Source organism: Pelophylax lessonae (assembly GCF_965119305.1).
Source record: "Pelophylax lessonae genome assembly, chromosome: 5".
In the NCBI taxonomy this organism is placed as follows: Eukaryota; Metazoa; Chordata; class Amphibia; order Anura; family Ranidae; genus Pelophylax; species Pelophylax lessonae.
This window is the reverse complement of record NC_138772.1, coordinates 471,852,813-471,871,162: the sequence shown is the minus strand read 5'-3', so window position 1 is coordinate 471,871,162 and position 18,350 is coordinate 471,852,813. Positions and strand designations below refer to the sequence as shown.

General features: G+C 39.1%; 1 protein-coding gene across 5 annotated transcripts in view; it reads left to right on the top strand.

Moving 5' to 3' along the window:
• RUNX1T1 (RUNX1 partner transcriptional co-repressor 1) overlaps positions 1-18,350 on the top strand; it is a 213,184-nt gene that overhangs the window by 141,749 nt on the left and 53,085 nt on the right. For 4 of the 5 annotated variants that reach the window (XM_082258318.1, XM_082258321.1, XM_082258317.1 and 1 more), the window contains exons 2-4: positions 3,336-3,473; positions 11,716-11,957; positions 16,168-16,257. In XM_082258318.1, the coding sequence (XP_082114444.1) occupies positions 3,336-3,473; positions 11,716-11,957; positions 16,168-16,257 (470 nt within the window). Of the gene's footprint in view, positions 1-6; positions 29-3,335; positions 3,474-11,715; positions 11,958-16,167; positions 16,258-18,350 lie in introns of those variants that run through there. The other variant, XM_082258320.1, reaches the window with a different exon arrangement.

Below are 18,350 nucleotides of genomic sequence, written 5' to 3'. Positions count from 1 at the left end.
ATGCCTGGAAGTTTTTTGGCCTCAGGAGGTACGTTGATGGCCTACACCTATAGGACCTTATCAAACTTTAGTGAAAACTGCACAGTTTGTTTGTATCTACAGGTGCATCTTACCTGCATAGGCATTTTCTTTTTTTTTTCTATTAGTAAAGATGAACTAACCCTTTACAGTATAAAGAACATACTTTTTTCCACTTTGAATAGAGCAGTGATGGCGAACCTTGGCACCCCAGATGTTGTGGATGCTCAACTAACACTGCAGAGTGCATGGGCATCATGGGAAATGTAGTTCCAAAACATCTGGGGTGCCAAGGTTCCCCATCACTGGAATAGAGTATGGAGCTCCCACTTAGGAGATTCATCCTCTCTTTATGTTCTCTCTGACTAATTTTTACCAGGACTTTAAATCCAAACTTTTGTTTTGTCATTAGAATAAAGCTGGCCATGGATAATTAGAAATTCGACTCATTCAGCAGACACCAGATGAATTTTGTTTCATCTATGGCTGTTCACGCTCGATATAAGTTGATCTGGCGTTTGACTTCCGTTGAGCAGGACTGTTGAAAATTTACAATTGATGGCTGCTGCAGCCAGTTGGCTGCAACCCTGATCAGTGTGTTTTCTGACAGTGGAGGAGCCCCTGCTGTCAGAATACATTAGCACAGCGGGTAGAATTCCTCCATTCACTTTGCTTGTGTGGATGGGGGAATCGTTTCCTTTTTCCATCAATGGCCAGCATAGGTACACACTATCAGTTTATTTTATTCTTTTTATTTTTTTGCTCAACCCAGTGGTATGAATGAAAAAAACCTGAGGAGCTCGCTGTACTAACTATCTGATCATAGTACAGCGATCTCCACTCTGAGCTATTGTGTTCTGATAGCGGAACTGCCAAACCGCCAAAACACTTTGGTCAGCGCTCTCAGCCATTGGCTGAGGGCACTGATTGGATGCCATTCAGAAGATCTTTTCCGTCATGCCCCTTCGACAGATGCTGGAAGTTCAGCTGGCTTCTGTTGGATAGGCTGCCGTGCACACAGGCCAAATGTCGGCCCATTTCTGTTGAACTGGTCGATACCAGCCAATAGTTGGTACGAGGCTTAAGACTAGAGGGTATGTCTTCCAATGGGGACCACTTGCTCCAAGTGACAACTTTTTAAGAGGGAATTTTCCTTACTTCTACGGGGAAATTTCCCTTACTTTGGAAACATTTTCTTTACTTCCCATGTGACAAGAGGTCTGTGAGACAGGAAGTAAAGATATTTTTTCTCCAATGAGACACAAATGGCAAAAAAACTGCTGTTGCCTTTAAAAAAAAAAAAAAAACTTCTGGCTGGTTTATGGTAGACCTACTTTAAAAAAAAAAAAAGGGTTTGCTGCAAAAAAAAAAAAAAAAAATATATATATATATAATAATTTATTATTATTATTATTTTTTTTTTTTTTCAACTATATTTTACTTTTTTTTTTTCCATATTAGTATTTTACGATTTGCTATCTTTCTTTATGCGTTAGACATAATAAACTCCCTGCTATTTGGTTCCAACAAGTATTTTGTGCCAGTCTATTTATATATTTGTATGTTTAATAAACTACTGTATGCGCCTCATAGTCCATCTCATGCTCATAAGGTGCATACTTCCTATATGACAAGAGGTCTGTAATATAGGAAGTAAAGATCATTTTTCTCCGGTGATACACAAATGACAAAAAAATTGCTGTTCCCTTTAAAAAAAATCTTTGCCTGGTTTATGGTAGACATACTTATAAATAAATAAATAAATAAATAATATTAATGAGTGCAGCAAAGACTCTTTTTTTTATTTTATTTTTTTTTTAATTTATATAACTTTTGTTTTGTCCTGGATTATTAGTATTATATGATTTGCTATGTTATCTTTTATTATGGGTTAGACATAATAAACTCTCTATTTGGTTCCAACAAGTATTTTGTGCCTGTCTATTTATATAGTCGTACAGTATGTTTATTAATCTACTGTATGCACCGCATAGTCCATCTCATGCTCATAATGTGCATACTTCCCATGTGAGACAGGAAGTAAAGATAACTTTTTCTCCAATGAGACACAAATCACAAAAAAACAGCTGTTCCCTTTTAAAAAATAAAAAAATAAAACTTTGGCTGGTTTATGGTAGACCTAAAAAAAAAGGGCTTTGCTGCAACTATTATTATTATTTATTTGTTTTATATATATATATATATATATATATATATATATATATATATATATATTTATAATAGAATTATAATAAATATATATATAATAGAATTATAATAAATATATATATAATAGAATTATAATAAGTGTATATATATAATAGAATTATAATAAATATATATATAATAGAATTATAATAAATATATATATAATAGAATTATAATAAATATATATATAATAGAATTATAATAAATATATATATATATATATATATATATATATATATATATATATATCAAATATTTTTTTTTTCTGAGTTTTTTTTTTCCCCATCTGCCTCTCTCTCGTTCTTTCCTTCCCTATAACATCCACGTTCACACTGAACCTATTCTAGCACTAATAACACGTCTGGATCTTGCGTTGTCACACAGGAACTGCAGACTGTGAATTACACCAGCTTGCAATATTTACAGTAATTGGAATACACCTGTAATCTTTTTCTTTTTAAGCTGCAGCATCAACTGGACTATTTGTGCATTTTCCCCCCTAATGAACAAGTATAAACAATCCGCCGCTGTGTAAACAAAGAAAAAGCTTTTTACTATGTGACATATGGTATTTATCCATTGTTGCTTTGGAATAAAACAAGAGAAAATAGGGTGGGAAATAGGGCCAGGCGACTCGCAGCGTTACACGGGCTCCTCGCGTCTCTCTCGCTATCACAACAAAAGGCAGCCGAGCGGGCAGCAGGTGCTGCTTACAAGGGGAGCCTGAGAGGAAGCGGATCGCTGCCAAGAGCTCACCTGTAGGACACGGCATCAGGTTGGGGGTTTGTCGGAGCTGTCATATGGGGATTCATTACCGTCCTGCCTTTTCATTCCTTCCTTTCACATCCATACTTCCATTTAAGCTTTTGAATTCAGCTGCTGTTATTGCTTTCTCTTGGAAGCATCTGTGCACATGGAATTTAAAAACACTAAAAAGATTATAGGATGGGGGTTTTTCATGTAAAGTCCGTCTGGGGTGTTTTCATTTAATTGCAATAAAATAAATTGCAGTCTTGTTTTTAATGGAATAACGCTGATCGCAGGGGATTTTTACTTTTTTAGATTTTGTACAGTGAAAATGATGAGTTTTGTTGTGTTTTCTCTTGCAGATCGTACTGAGAAGCGCTGCACGATGCCAGACTCACCTGTGGATGTAAAGACGCAATCCAGGTTGACACCTCCAACAATGCCCCCTCCCCCAACGACACAGGGAGCTCCAAGAACAAGCTCATTCACACCCACAACATGTGAGTAATCCTTTCATGGCAAATAACTCGCTGCTTGTAATGATTATGGTTTTAAGTAAATTTGTCATGCACCTGGGCAATTCACACAGAGTTTATGATGTGAAAAATGTATAAGCCAGGACGACATATGTCAGAATGATGACTGGATCCAGAGATGTATGCAGCTTCATTTATATGCAAATCTTGACCTTTCAAGTAAGACTGGCCATACACTGATAGATTTTTTTTATGGCAAGCCAAATAAAAAAAATCCAACAGATTCCTCCATCCGTTCTATACAACTTGGATGGACGAACCCTTCTGGTGACCTGTCTGAATACACCAAACTGCAGATGCATTTGATTGGATGCAACCAGTGATCAACCAACAATTTTCTGCCCAGTTCCTTTAATTTTGCAGGATAATGAGTGGGAAGGGATCAACAGGGCCACTCACAAAGTGTATTGCCAACTTAGGTCTGTCCTCGCCTCATCATAGGTGTTCCTGTTGGTTGATGCACCCCATTATTGGACTAACATGGAGTCCTAAAAGAGGAAGATGACAATTTTGACATGTTGTCTCCGTCTCCCAAACATCCCAATTGGCTGGTGTGACTGTCTGTTACATATCGGGAGGCTTTGATGTAAGAAGTGACAAGCTTCAACTCGGCATGACAGTTAATATATATTGCATATAATGTCATCTGCCAATATCTCTGAAGGAATTGCTTGCTTTGATGTACAATTTTCTTTTATGACCCAGATACACCTATGTGTTGCATGAACATGCGTGTTAATGAGCCCATGGCCTGTGCTTATGCATTATTTACCATGCTCCGCTTTAATTTTATATGTTTAGACAAGTTTATTTGTAGGGGCAACTAGTGTACGTTCAGTGAGGACTTCAGCTTTTATTATGAAATCAATTCTATGGTAATATTTACTTGCTGTCTCGTATAATTATGTGTTTATTTCATATGCAGATATGTATGTTTACATTCCTTGACCATCTATACCTCTGTTAAATACATTTAGCTGAGTGACTGCTATGAGTTAGAAGAAAAACCACCTGGAAGGTTTAATAATTTCATTAAGTCAGAGGAGACTGGTAGGCTTGAATTAAAGAAGGCCAATGACCTTATTTACATAGAGCATCCAATAATATATACTGTATTCATATATATATATCTGCAATTTATTATATTTTGGAAATCTACTAGGGATGGACCGATTATCACAAAGCCGATATATCGGGGGCCGATATGCACTTTCCCCGATATATCGGAATCGGCCCCTGAGGTTACTGATATTGCCGATATTTCAGAAAAGTGCTTGTACCGGAGTGAGGCCTGCAGCTATAGACATCACCCCGGTACCGGCATCCATAGCCGACGGTCGGCTGTCTTGTAATGACAACCCATGCGGCTGAGAAGACGTTGCCCCCCCGCGCCGCTTTTTGCGGCTCGCCCAGGTCTCCCGTCCCTTTGGGAGACCCGGGCAACCAGCCTGCACGGCCACCGAAGACCTGATTAAAGCTGCATTTGGCTCTGATCGGGTCTCCATGAAAAAAAACGGAAGTGATGTCATGCCATCACTTCCGGATACTTGGCGGCAAATTAAAAAAAATGCGAGCATTCAAAACAGCCAAACTTGGCGTTTTGAATGCTTTTAAGTGCAGAGGAGGGGTTTGGGGTCTTTTACACCCCCAGATCCATCCACCAGAGTACCTGTGAAAAAAAAAGAATGTTTTTAAATGTCCTAAAATATTGGCCGATACCGATATCCGATGACCAAAATATCGGTATCAGCCATAAAAAAAAAACGATATCTGTCGATCACTAAAATCTACTGAGTTTCCCTGCTGTCCACCCCTGTTCTATAGTAATGAGTATGACCCTTCCCAAGTGTTGGGTCCTTCTACTGGGGAGAACAGTGTAGAGGGACATTTGCCCCTGTACTAATAAGATTTGCTGCCTAGGGACCACTGACCATGAGTGGAGGTATTTCACCATTCAGACATCAATTGGAACAGAACCTGTAGTCAGTGACTCATGCTGGGCATTGTAAAGCTGTCTGCACCTTTTACAGACCTGCAATCACATCATCTTGAAGGCTCTGAGATGTCTTGTGACCAAGATCCAAAGAAAATGGTGCTGGAAGATGTGTGTCACAATAAACCATGTCCTTTACACCCACTTTTTACTATGCTCACCAGTGAATGGAACACTTTGTATTACTTTGCATAGTGCACTTTGTTTAGCCCACAATAATTTGTTGTTACCTTGAAAACTCCAGGCCGAAGTTTCCTAGGGAACTGCTGTCACGGTCATACAGAAAAAGTGTAAATCAAAAGTCATTTATGAAAGTTCTAAATAAAACAGGAAGGTCCCTTGGGAAATATTGGACAATTTAATCACATTCATATTTCAATTGCTGCTCAAATAATAACAGTAACTCCAAGTGATCGCCACCACTTTCAGTCTAGCCGGTCACAGGTGGTACCTTTCACTACTGTAGTGCCTCCATAGCCTAGATGCAGCCCCAGGGCCTAATGGACTCATTGTCACATCAAGTAAATAATCTGTCTGTGTGTTGACAGTTGCTTTTTTTTCCTGTATTGCATGGTTAGGTGGTTTAGGGTTTGGTTGGTTGGTTCAGTCCTTGGTTGCTTTGCAAATAGCTCTTAATTTTGTGACTTTTCGTTAAGCATGTGGTACAGTCAATTTGGTCATTTACATAATGCTAGAATTATTTAACAATTTTTTTTGTCATTTTAAGCTAGCGGTAGATGGGTCAAAAATCAGCTTGCTCAGCAAAGAATAACAATCCTATCTATGGCTATCACTGCTTGAGAGAAGTTGATCTAACAATTGGCTTCTCTTGAACAGGAATGCTGGATGAATTCCAGCCAGTCAGCTGCAGCGCTGATAAGTGTATTCTGACACTGGAGTAGTCCTTTCTGTCAGAATACAATAGCAGAATGGCGGGGGGTGGGGTGGGGTGGGGGGGCTGAGGGGGCTTTTAATCCTCCATCTGCCTCACTTGTGTGGATAGGGGAATCTATAGTGTTTTTTTTGTTTTTTTTTTTTTTATCGGCCCACTGTCTGATTGAAAAAAAATTATCTATCTATGGCCAGATTGATGCTGACCATACACTATATGAAAAATCATTCAAACTCATTTTCGAAAAACGAACACTCGACCATGAGAGCAAACAATCGTGCCATCATGTAATGACTGATAAATCGTTAAAGCGGAGTTCCAGCCTTTTCTGTGTTTATTAAAAGTCATCAGCTACAAAAAGTGTAGCTGCTGACTTTTAATAAAACACACTCTCACCTGTTCCACGGTCCAGCGATGCGGCCGCCCAAAGCCTCGATCCTCTCCCTCTGGTCTCGGCCGTGCTGGCATCACTGGTGTGGGCACCCAGCTGTGACAGCTTGCGGCTTAACAGCCGGGTATGCACTGCGCATGCGCGAGTTGCACTGCGCGTCTTGATTGGCCGGCAATCTTCTGGGACCTGTGACATGTCCCAGAAGATTGCAGGGAGAGGGGGGAAGAGGAGAACTTTCGCTCAGGGCGTCGCGTGGGAGCGGGTACCTGTCAAAACTAGGTACCCGCTCCCCCCCCAAAAAAATGACATGCCAAATATGGCATGTCAGGGGGCTAGGACTACCTAAAGCGGAAGGTCCAATTATGGGTGGAACTCCGCTTTAAATGGACATAAATTAATACATTTTTGTTTATTTTTTAACCTATACCTAGTGCAAACAGTTTGGTTGAGAAACACATTAACCTTTCAATTTATCATTCATTCGGCAGAAAATTTCCAAACTTATCCTTTGTTGTTCGGCTCAAAAATGTCACAACCGATTACCAATTTGTGACCATTAACTGGCCAAAAAACAAAAGAACTGTCCAAATGAATTTCGGCCGATTTTTCGTATAGCGTATGACCAGAAAAAATGTATCTTCAGTACCCCTGTGGACATACGTGTAACATGTATAGCCAGTGTATTCCTAGAGAAGGATGCTGTGGTAATCCTATGCACTGTGCTTGGGATTCCTGAAACTTTTCTACACATATCAGCAGTTTCCAAAAGATGTAAAAGTCAAATGCTTAGCCTTTCTGAAGGCAAAATTGCAACACTTTTGGTTGGTATTAGCTGCTACCTTCCACCCTAACTTATTCCTATTGGCCAATCACTATGATGGGCTGCATTATTGCCCATTAGGAATCCGAAATAGGCAATAGGAAATGATATTGTTGCATGTATGCACAGGTACCTCTTTCCCCTGACTCCTTAAATTCTCTAAGCTACTTATACGGTCTCTTTAAGCTTCATATACATGGTCAGATTTTTCATCAGTACACAAATCGGTCCAAGAAATGGTCTTTCTTGCAAGGACTACATCACAATCTATTATTATTATTTTTTTTTTTTTACAAATTGTTCTGAGACACCACCAGCAATTTTCCCCACTTACCTCACCTAGCTGTTGCAGGCAAGACTCCTAACTGTCTCACTGCTTGAAGAAATCAGTATTTAGCCAATATATGGAGCACAGTTTGATTCTTTTCAACTCCTATTGACTCGTATGCACAATTTTCTACCTTGTAGATGCCGACAGACTGCACATATCTTGTCGCTGGCACAATACCTAAAGACTTAATTTCAAAAATACCCTTCCTCATCATCAATCGTCATTTTTCATGTAATGCTTTAAAAAATTAGGACATGGTATTTCTTACTGAAAAGCATATACAGAATAGAAACCATCGTTTTCTATAGCACGCAACTGCCCGGGTCTAGAGAATCAGCTCTGCTCTGTTTACCCGCTAGCCTGTAACTGCTGTATGAATGACATCATCATGAAAATTGTAGAACTATAGGATGGTAACTACCCCACCAGATTGGCATTACCGCCTGTTTGGGCTGTAAACATGATTGCTATATTTAGGATAAATTGTGCAAATGGTTTGCTGTGAATAAATAGATGTTTTATAAAGATACTTTGATGGGACATTCAGGAGCGTATTTCCTGCTGGTTTAATGCCGCTGAAATGGCTTGTCAAGCCTCATGAATTGGAAAATTATGAATTGTATGCTGTGACATTCAGCTTTTCTTTCTTGCAAAGGGGTGCACTTTAAGACATTGTTAGAAACTTGGAGTCTTCTAGGAAATCAGGACTTATAACGGAGACATGGATTTTACATTTGCTGACTAAATTTATATTTATAATGGATAAAAGGGATAAAAAAAAAAAAAAATACACTCCTATACATTAGCCTACTTAGTAATTCAAAATTAAAAATGTGACTAGACATTGAAAATATGTCATATATTGAGTTTGGTATTTGAGTGTTTGCAATGTTATTAAGTCCACATGGTGCCCCAGTGGCAATGCCTTCACAGTGGCACCAGTATCTACAGCTTATGGACCTCTTGTCTTTTTTGGCTGCATTGTGACAATAATTGGCTGTAGGAAATCTGCACCCGTCATTTGATTTTCATCCACAACTTCACCAAGTACATTAGAGGTGTGCCAGTAGATGTATACCTGGCACCAACATGCCACAAATTCACTATTCAGTGAAAGAGCAGGTAACCAGTGATGCTGAAAAACTGAAACAAAATAGTAGTGTCACCTGTCTGGTTATGCAATGTGGTGTACATTTGTGAATCGTAAGAATGTTGAAGCAGAATTGCAAACCTTATGCGACAAAAGACAGTTTAGGTATGTGCGATTAGACTATTGTTGGATTCGAGATAAATCACTGGAACCCAAGGTCAAAGGGTTCAGTTGATGAATGTGTTTTGGGTCCGTTATTTGGACCTGGGCTGCACAACCGGTTCATGTAGTAGTTCTTTAGCAATGTGGGGGGTGAGAAACGCCTCAAACAAAGAGGAAGCACAGCAACATACTAAAGAGAAGCCATCGCCCAGAAGTTAACTCTGGAGCCAGAATGGTGTGTTGTTTTCAATTATTTTAAAAGCTGTGAAGAAGGGTTCAAGTAGTGCTGATATAGACACAGGTACGAGTTGCAGCACGATTTACGTTACGGTCTATGGCAGTAAAATCGTGCTGAAGTTCTAAAAATATAATACATGAACTACTTCTCAAATCATACCTATTAAGACGCTGCCATAGAAACACATTGGATGCTACTTCAGGCACGATATGTAAATCGCATGTCGAACCTGAAGTTGTACCTTAGTGACCGGGGGCTTACTGTGTATTGAGCTGCCTGGAATTTCTGTTTAATTACATAAAGTACATGGGGGCATGTATATTAGCCCATTACATATGCATGCAGTGATTCCTTCTGTGTAGTGCTTTGCAGTGTTTGTGTTCTACAACTACTGTTTTTGGACACTAAGGCCAGTTGCACATGGACATAATCATTTATTAATGTTTATACTCAGGATCTTTTGACAGAAGGATCCTAAGTAAAATGTTCCAGAAGGCCGTGCATAAATGTGCCTATGTACAGTATCTCACAAAAGTGAGTACACTCCTCACATTTCTGTAAATATTTTATTCTATCTTTTCATGTGACAACACTGAAGAAATGACACTTTGCTACAATGTAAAGTAGTGAGTGTACACAGCTTGTATAACAGTGTAAATTTGCTGTCCCCTCAAAATAATTAAACACACAGCCATTGATGTCTAAACCTGTGGCAACAAAAGTGATTACACCCCTAAGAAAACATTTAAAAATTGGGCCCAAAGTGTCTTCCAGTGACCAGTATGAGAGAGTGAGAGCGATAACCGCAAATTTAACACACCTGCTCCCCATTCACACCTGAGACCTTGTGACACCAATGAGTCACATGACACCGGGGAGGGAAAATGGCTAATTGGGCCTAACTTGGACATTTTCACTTAGGGGTGTACTCCCTTTTGTTGCCAGCGGTTTAGACATTAATGGCTGTGTGTTGAGTTATTTGAAGGGACAGACAATTGACACGATTATACAAGCTGTACACTCACTGCTTTACATTGTAGCAAAGTGTAATTTCTTCAGTGTTGTCACATGAAAAGATATGCTAAAATATTTTCGGAAATGTGAGGTGTGTACTCACTTTTGTGAGATACTGTATATACACACGTAAATTTATTTTTATTGCCGTGTGTGTAATGTGTGTTTTTATGCATGTAACAGTGCATAAACACATGTATGTGTGCAAATTGCTGCACTTTTCATTTTATGGCTCTGTACTTATGGTTGTATTGCTGATTTTTAGGCAGCTGTGTGCATTGTTCCATAGACAACAGTGCATCTATGTCCAGATCCGTAAAAAAAGGGTCTTGGTTTTTTACTCCAGCGTGCAAGAGGCCTTATTAGTCTGCAAAGACTAATTGGTCAATAAACTCTCTGGGGTTGATTTACTAAAGGCAAATAGGCTGTGCAATTTGCAAGTACAGTTGCTCTCATTTTCCCCAGAGCTTTGTTAATGCGATGAAGTTTCACTTGGTAAAGAATACCCAATCAGGTGCAAGGAAAAAAAAAAATTGTTGGCACATGATTGAATGATGGAAATCAGCAGAACTACCTTATTTACTAAACTCTGTTGAAAATAAGTGCAACTGCACTTGAAAAGTAGGTAGTCTATTTGCCTTTAGTAAATCAACCCCTCTGTGTAGCTTATCCTTTTATCTTGGTAGTCATAGTGTAATGGTGCATAATTGTATTATCTGAAGTACATTAGTCATGGTTTGATGGTGAAAATACTGTATATAAAACAACTTCATGAAAAAAAGGAGAAAAGCAAGCAAATTAAAATTGTATAAATATAACTTTTGTATATGCCAAAATTATGGTTTCACCGAAAATACATTTTCATTTCTCTGTACCTGCCTCCTTTTGTTCACCGCATCTTTTGTTAGGTACTGTATTTTCTGGCGTATAAGACTACTTTTGAAGCTCAAAAAAATCGCCCAAAAATGGGGGGTCGTCTTATACGCCGAGTATAATATCTCCAAGGTAACCTAAGTATAAGTATTACCGGTAGATGAAAATTAGGGGGGGTCGTCTTATACACCCAGTCGTCTTATACGCCGGAAAATACGGTATGCCTTTTTTTAGTTGTTTTTTTATGCCTAATCTATTTGCAATTTGGAATCAGGTGTTGTAAAAGATACATGACCAAGAGGTTGTTCCTATATTGAGATTTTAATATAAATTAAGGTTCTAATGTTGATATAGTAAGGTTTACTGGAAGTAACCATAACAATTTTCTGCTTTATTCAACAGTAACAAATGGCACAAGTCATTCACCAACAGCACTGAATGGAGCTCCATCCCCTCCTAATGGCTTTAGTAATGGACCTTCGTCCTCCTCCTCTTCCTCGCTGGCAAATCAGCAGTTGCCTCCAGCATGTGGTGCGCGGCAGCTCAGCAAATTGAAGAGATTCCTTACCACGTTACAGCAGTTTGGCAATGACATTTCACCAGAAATTGGAGAAAGAGTCCGCACACTTGTGCTTGGATTAGTGGTAAGTAGATTGACACAGTCCTAGTTTATGTCTTGCATGCAAATTGTAACTCTTTTATGCCTAGAGAAGAGTTATGCTTGGCATTACTTCAGGCCATGGTGTTCACTCTTTAGATAAACAGTATAACTGCTTTAAATCATTTTATGTTAGGCCCAGGCATGATCACAGGTGGGAAGATCTTCCAAATTGGGTAACAGATTGGGTCACTGCAGGTTTAGTTTTCTAATGATTGCTCTGCTTATAGAGGGATATCCGCTTCGAATTCTGATTAATAACCATCTAGTAATGATCAGGTAGTGAATAACCAACATGGTAGATTTTTGTTGTGTTATCCATTACAGTTTTGTAAATACCTTGTTTTGGTGATGGAAAAATTGCATTGCTAAGTTAGAGCATCAAGTTTCCAAATCTTATAGTATCTTGTATGATCGAGTAATCAGTTATGCTCGTGATATGGTTGAGTATTCAGTTGTGTTGGTGTGGTCAGACCATACATGGCGGTTATAAAATGGTCAATTATATGCAAGTAATTCAGTCTATACAGCAATACTTCCAATTAATTGGTTATTTTTTTGCCTCCACTGAAAAAGCAATTGGGGTACACCATGAAAATCTCATCTGTTTGAGGGACAGAAGCATAACTAAGAAGAAAAGGAAATTTAGGCCAAATTTTTTTTTTTTGGATCTATGGCGGGGGAAAGATTACAACCTCTGCCATGTTGTTATTGCTATACAGAAGAATCTACAGGGTGCTGGATTTAGATTTTCTAAGGCTTACTGAACTTGTTACTTGGCAACTCTTGTTTGTCAGCATTCAACATTGGGCCTTGGTATATGTTACAGACAGATCACAATGCAAACCTTAAGTTTTCATAGAACATCCATAAAGGTGAACAAGACTTCATTTCAAGACCGTGATTATCATGTATGTGTTGTGCATTTTGTTGTAAGATGAACCTGTTTCTTCTTAAAGGGATCACAACTAACACATAAAAGTGCCCTTATATGATTAAGGACAGCCCATCCTAAGTATGTGCAGGTCACTTATCGCCTTTGGTGCACATGGGTGGGCAGATCTATTGCCACCTGTCACTGCCAATGGGATATTTTTAGGGTGTAGCCTTCCCTTGATCTGTGGGTTTTGTCTTCTGATAAAGTTTGCGAACGTCTTTTGTCAGAGGGCACAATCTATTTGTAGGACGCACAGTATAAGGCCATTTGAAGCTACCATGAGTGGCTAGCAACTGAAAAAAGTGTCAAATCCATTTGAAACAAAAAAGCTCCAACATCTTGAAATGTCTATTCATTTATAATTTTTCACGTTCGGTATGCACAAGGTTCTAAAGCATTTAAACTAAGCGGTTTGTTCTAGGAAGCTGCAAGGATTTTGGTTCAAATGCTGCAAATGATGATAAAAAAAAGTTTAATAAAAGGAAAACGTCAGCATTAGTATACTAGGCACCTTGTCTACCTGGCTTCCTGGGTTTGTCCATCGTTGATTAAAATGTTTTATTCATTTACAAGTCTAAATCTCAGATGAGCCATCCCCATTACAAAACATAAAGAAAATAGTTGGAGCTGATAATACCATCAATGGCCTGTTTAACTGGAAACAAGATAAACCTTGTGCGAAGACATTCGTATTCCTGGTTACATACTTATTCCTGTGAAATCCTTGAAACAGAACATAAAATACAGGACTTTCAATTTTTAATTAAAAAATGTATTCTAGAATTGACAGATGACAGTGACTAAACAATGAAAAATGCAGCCTATTCACAGCTCCATGTTATAGAGCAAGAAGAAATCCATACACATTATTACTGGCATATGTTGTTTAATTACTGGCTGCATTGTGTTATTCTGTTCTGCATTGTGTCCAAGATACATCCTTGCTTATGAATAGTGAAATGATGTGATGACAGATTTATGTACTACATAGCTTCTTTCATCAGATAACGCATTTAGAGTATGCAAAGAAAAAAGAATTAACAGGCAATAAGTAGGAAGATACCTGTAATTGAATGACCCTTTACAGGCTTTATTTTTGTAATCTCAAGGAATTAGATATATGTGACAATTTACCAGAGTTTAGGCAAGTATATATTTAAAGTGCACTTCCTGTAAAGTATAAAGATCTCCTTATCCATGAGTACAGTACAGTCTGCAGATGATTTTTTTATTCAACCAGAAATACAAACAAACTATTGGTGCTGTGGAGCACAGCTCCTCATGGTTTGACCTGTATTTTTTCCAGCTAAAGCCAGGCCTGGTCACTTAAAGGAAGGGGATTGGAAGAAATCCAAATTTGCATTTCTTTTCTTGCCCCTAGTGACATCCGAGTTAATGGTACTGCTCAACCTGTGACAAGCTATTTGCTTTCAGGGCCAGATTTACCATAGGACACATCAGGCCCATGCCTGTAGTGTCAGATGAGGTGCTCTTACATTGTATAGATAGATATCTACTGTACACACCCATATACGATTATTTATTACCGTTAGGAAAAAAAAAAAAAAATATATATATATATATTGTGAAGAACATATGCCCCTAGCAGAGAGATGCTTTCGTTGCCTAGAGGCTTCATTGATGGAAATTTGACCGAATTACTCAATTATTGTATATACAGTATTTTGCTTTTTACTGCATCTGAAAATATTTAAATTTCCATACATTTGATGCAGTCCTTTCATGAAATGATATTGTGTTTTTAGAAAGCATGTTTGTGTTCTGTGTAGCAGGACATTAAGTCCTATTTTGGGCTTAGTTATGTGATACCCTGGGGCAGTAATTCTAGCTTCTGGCAAAGGTTTTATGATAAAAAAATTGGGTGTTCTCAGTCGCCCCCTACCCCATTGTCTCTGTTACCTCCATACCTTGCCCCAGTCTGACCCCACTTGCTAAAACAAAACGTGTTAGTTAAACCAGATATGACCTGTGGGGTCGTGTCCAAATATAATGACGCTTGCTCAAACATTTGCAAGATACAATAAAGCTGGCCATACACCAGTAGAGTTTTGTTCCAAAAAGTTCATATTTGGAACGTTTGTTCCCATTTCTAATAGTAGAATCTACATTTTCTTTCAACCATAGCGGCAAGAAAATTTGAAAGAGCAGGTTTGAATTTTTTTTTCTCAAATGAAATTCTGAGACTCCGTTCACACTGGGGCGACCTGTCAGGCGACCTGGTCGCCTGACAGGTCGCCGTAGGTCGCCTGCCATAGAGTGGCTGTGAACCCGTTCTAATAGGAGCGACACAAGTCGCTCCGACTTAGAAAAAGGGTCCGGAGCTTCTTTGGGGCGACCTGGAGCGACCTGCATTGACTTCAATGATATGAAGTCCGTGCCGGCTGCTCCGAGGTGTGAGGTCGCCCCGGCAAGTAGCGTCGCCCCAGTGTGAACGGGGTCTAACCGTGAATGTAATTTTTTGTTTGGGAAAAACAAGTCACACATATATATGGTAATTAAACCTGTTTGCTACATTTGGGATTTTATGCAAATAGCAAGTCTGGACAACATTTTGAGGGGTTTACAATGAAATTAGTGATTACCATTAAACTCCTATAGGGTGCATCTTGCTGGAAACTGCATTAAAGATGCAACAAGCAGGACATTTCTAACAAACCACTCCCAAAACAAACACAAAAAAGAGAATGAAATCTTTTGCCTTAGTGTATACACCTGCTACAGTTTTCGACATGCCTCAGTAATCTAATTGTTTTTGTTTTACTGCTTTTTTAGGTCTAGAGGTAAAAACATTTTACTTACATGATCCTCTGCTTCCCTGAAAAACGATGCCCCCTCCCCCATGCTCCAGTGGTGGACTGTCTCAATGGACGCTGCATTTGTCTTGATGGCCCTTAGACCACTGGAGCATGGGGGAAAAGATGCTGCAGGTACTAGTCTAGCAGAACAGATGAGTGGAGTATTAATACCTTTTAGACCTAAATGAGACGTTGACTCTTTAAGTAAGCATGGAGGAATTTTCAAGTTTCCCGGAGGTGGACTTTGAATTTTGCTCAATTATTTTCCACATTTAGACTTAACAGTCCCTTGTACATTAGAACTTTAAAAAATGTCCACTTGATTCAAGACTTATGAGTGCCTCTCTGTAATATTTGTGCACACCTAACCTTTTGAATATCATGACAATCCATTAAACTGCATTTTTCTCTTATTCATTTTTTTTTTTTCCACTACCCAACAGAATTCTACGCTGACAATTGAAGAATTTCATTCCAAACTGCAAGAAGCGACCAACTTTCCACTGCGACCCTTTGTCATCCCATTTTTGAAGGTATTGCACAGTTCATTGGTCTGGAAAGGATTTCAAACCTTATTGTTGCTAGGTCACAAATGTGTGTTTTACTGTTTTGCTTTTTAAGAGCGAAAATGGAAAATAAATCCCGAGGTGTAAGCACTGCACAGTGACCGAAGCGCGTATCTAGGTGACTTTCTGCCCTTTCGCTTCTCTTTCTTATTTACGGTTATGGGGCGTAAAAGAGACATTAGTGAATAATTTAGAAGGTTTCAGTGCTTTCTAATAAAATCTATATTTGAAAGGATGGACTTTATAGAAGAGATGATTATATCTTCATTTATCATAATAGGGCTGTAATGTTCATCCTTGGCTCTGATCATTAAAGGGACGACCCCCAGTGAAGGAGCCAGATTTTTCTTACAGCACCAAAGATTGGTCTCACACATTATATGCCTGTTTTGCACTGAAGGGACTGAACTTAAAATAAATGTAAACAAACCATTGCATCTTCTTTCCACTGTATTTATTAGAGGGTGCGAACAGTGCATATATTTACACAGGTGAGTTGATTTACAAAAGGCAAATAGACTGTGCATTTTGCAAGTGTAGTTACAGTCCTTTTCCCCAGATCTTAGCCAATGTGAATGTAAAGAATACCCGCTCAGGTGCAAATTTGTTTTACTTGACAGGTACTCTTGTGGAGGGATCTGGGGGACCCCAACCCCCTCCTCTGCACTTAAAAGCATTCAAAACCCAAGTTTGACTGTTTTGAATGCTGTCCTTTTTTTAATCTGGCGCCAGTACCCAGAAGTGATGTCATGACATCACTTCCGTTTTTTTGCATGGACACCCAATCAGAGCCGAATGTGGCTTTAATTGGGTCTTCAGCGGCCATGCAGGCTGGTTGCCCGGGTTTCCCGGTGGGACTGAACACCCAGGCGAGCCGCAGAAGGCAGCGGGAGGGGGGGACGTCCCCTCCCGCTCCTTGTAATGACAGCCAAGCGGCTTCTCAGCTGCATTTGTTGTCATTACAAGACAGCCGACCGTCGGCTATGGACGTTGGTACCGGGGTGATGCCTCTAGCTGCAGGCATCACTCCGGTACAAGCACTTTCCCAAATATCGGTAATATCGGCCACCTTGGTGGCTGATTCTGATATATCGGGGAGAGTGCATATCAGCCCTTGATATATCGGCTTTGCCGATAATCGGTCAATCCCTAGGGCAGGGACTTTAAATATTTGGTAAAATTGTGTTTTAATAGAATTCAACACTGTTCAACAATCCCAAAATCCAAATTTCAGAATTATTTGGGCTTCTATTCTTCCAGGTAGGAGCAGAGATGCATTAATAGGTTGAAATTCTTCCGGCCTGGAGAAATAGACTGTTAGAACTAGATATGAAAAAAACACCACTTTCACAAACTGGAGAGCACTTTTCTTTTTTGCTTCTGTTTAATTATATAATTTAGTGGTTATGTTCAACAAACAAAAAATATTTTCATAATTCCTATGTGCCTTAAGCCACAGAGTTTGCAGTCGCTGTGTTCTCAGGCTGTGCCTATTTCATCATCCCACAAAATCTCAGCAGTACATATGTAATGCACATTACATTCTAAACTCACACAAGAACACTCATCTGCCAAGCCGGAGTCATTACACAAAATGGCAGACATGTAGGCACTGAAGGGTTTTAGTAAAGAAACGTCAACAAGCGTTTGATGTAATCATTTGTATCCCATAAACACATGGGTTAATGTAAGACATGCTTAAACAACTATTAAACCCAAAAGCAAACATTTATTATATTGCAGCCTACCAATCCTTAGATATGGTATTCTTTTTAGGCTTTCTTTCCTTTTTTCGCCTAGTGATCTGGCCAGTAAGTCTGTTGTTTTTCAACAAAACAAGCTTTTCTGCATATGTAGCAGTTACTGGGTTGAGATAAACCATTTACTACTGTTAGAGGTGCTTACAATGATCAGCCATTTTTTATGCCCAAAAGAAACAAACCTTTTTGCTGTAACTGCTTGCAAAGTGTTAGCTGGAGCTTGGCTTTAATTTATCTAAATCTGCTAGTACATCTAATGTTTCCTCCCCTTAACTGGCAATGCTGCTGTTTGCCAGTGGC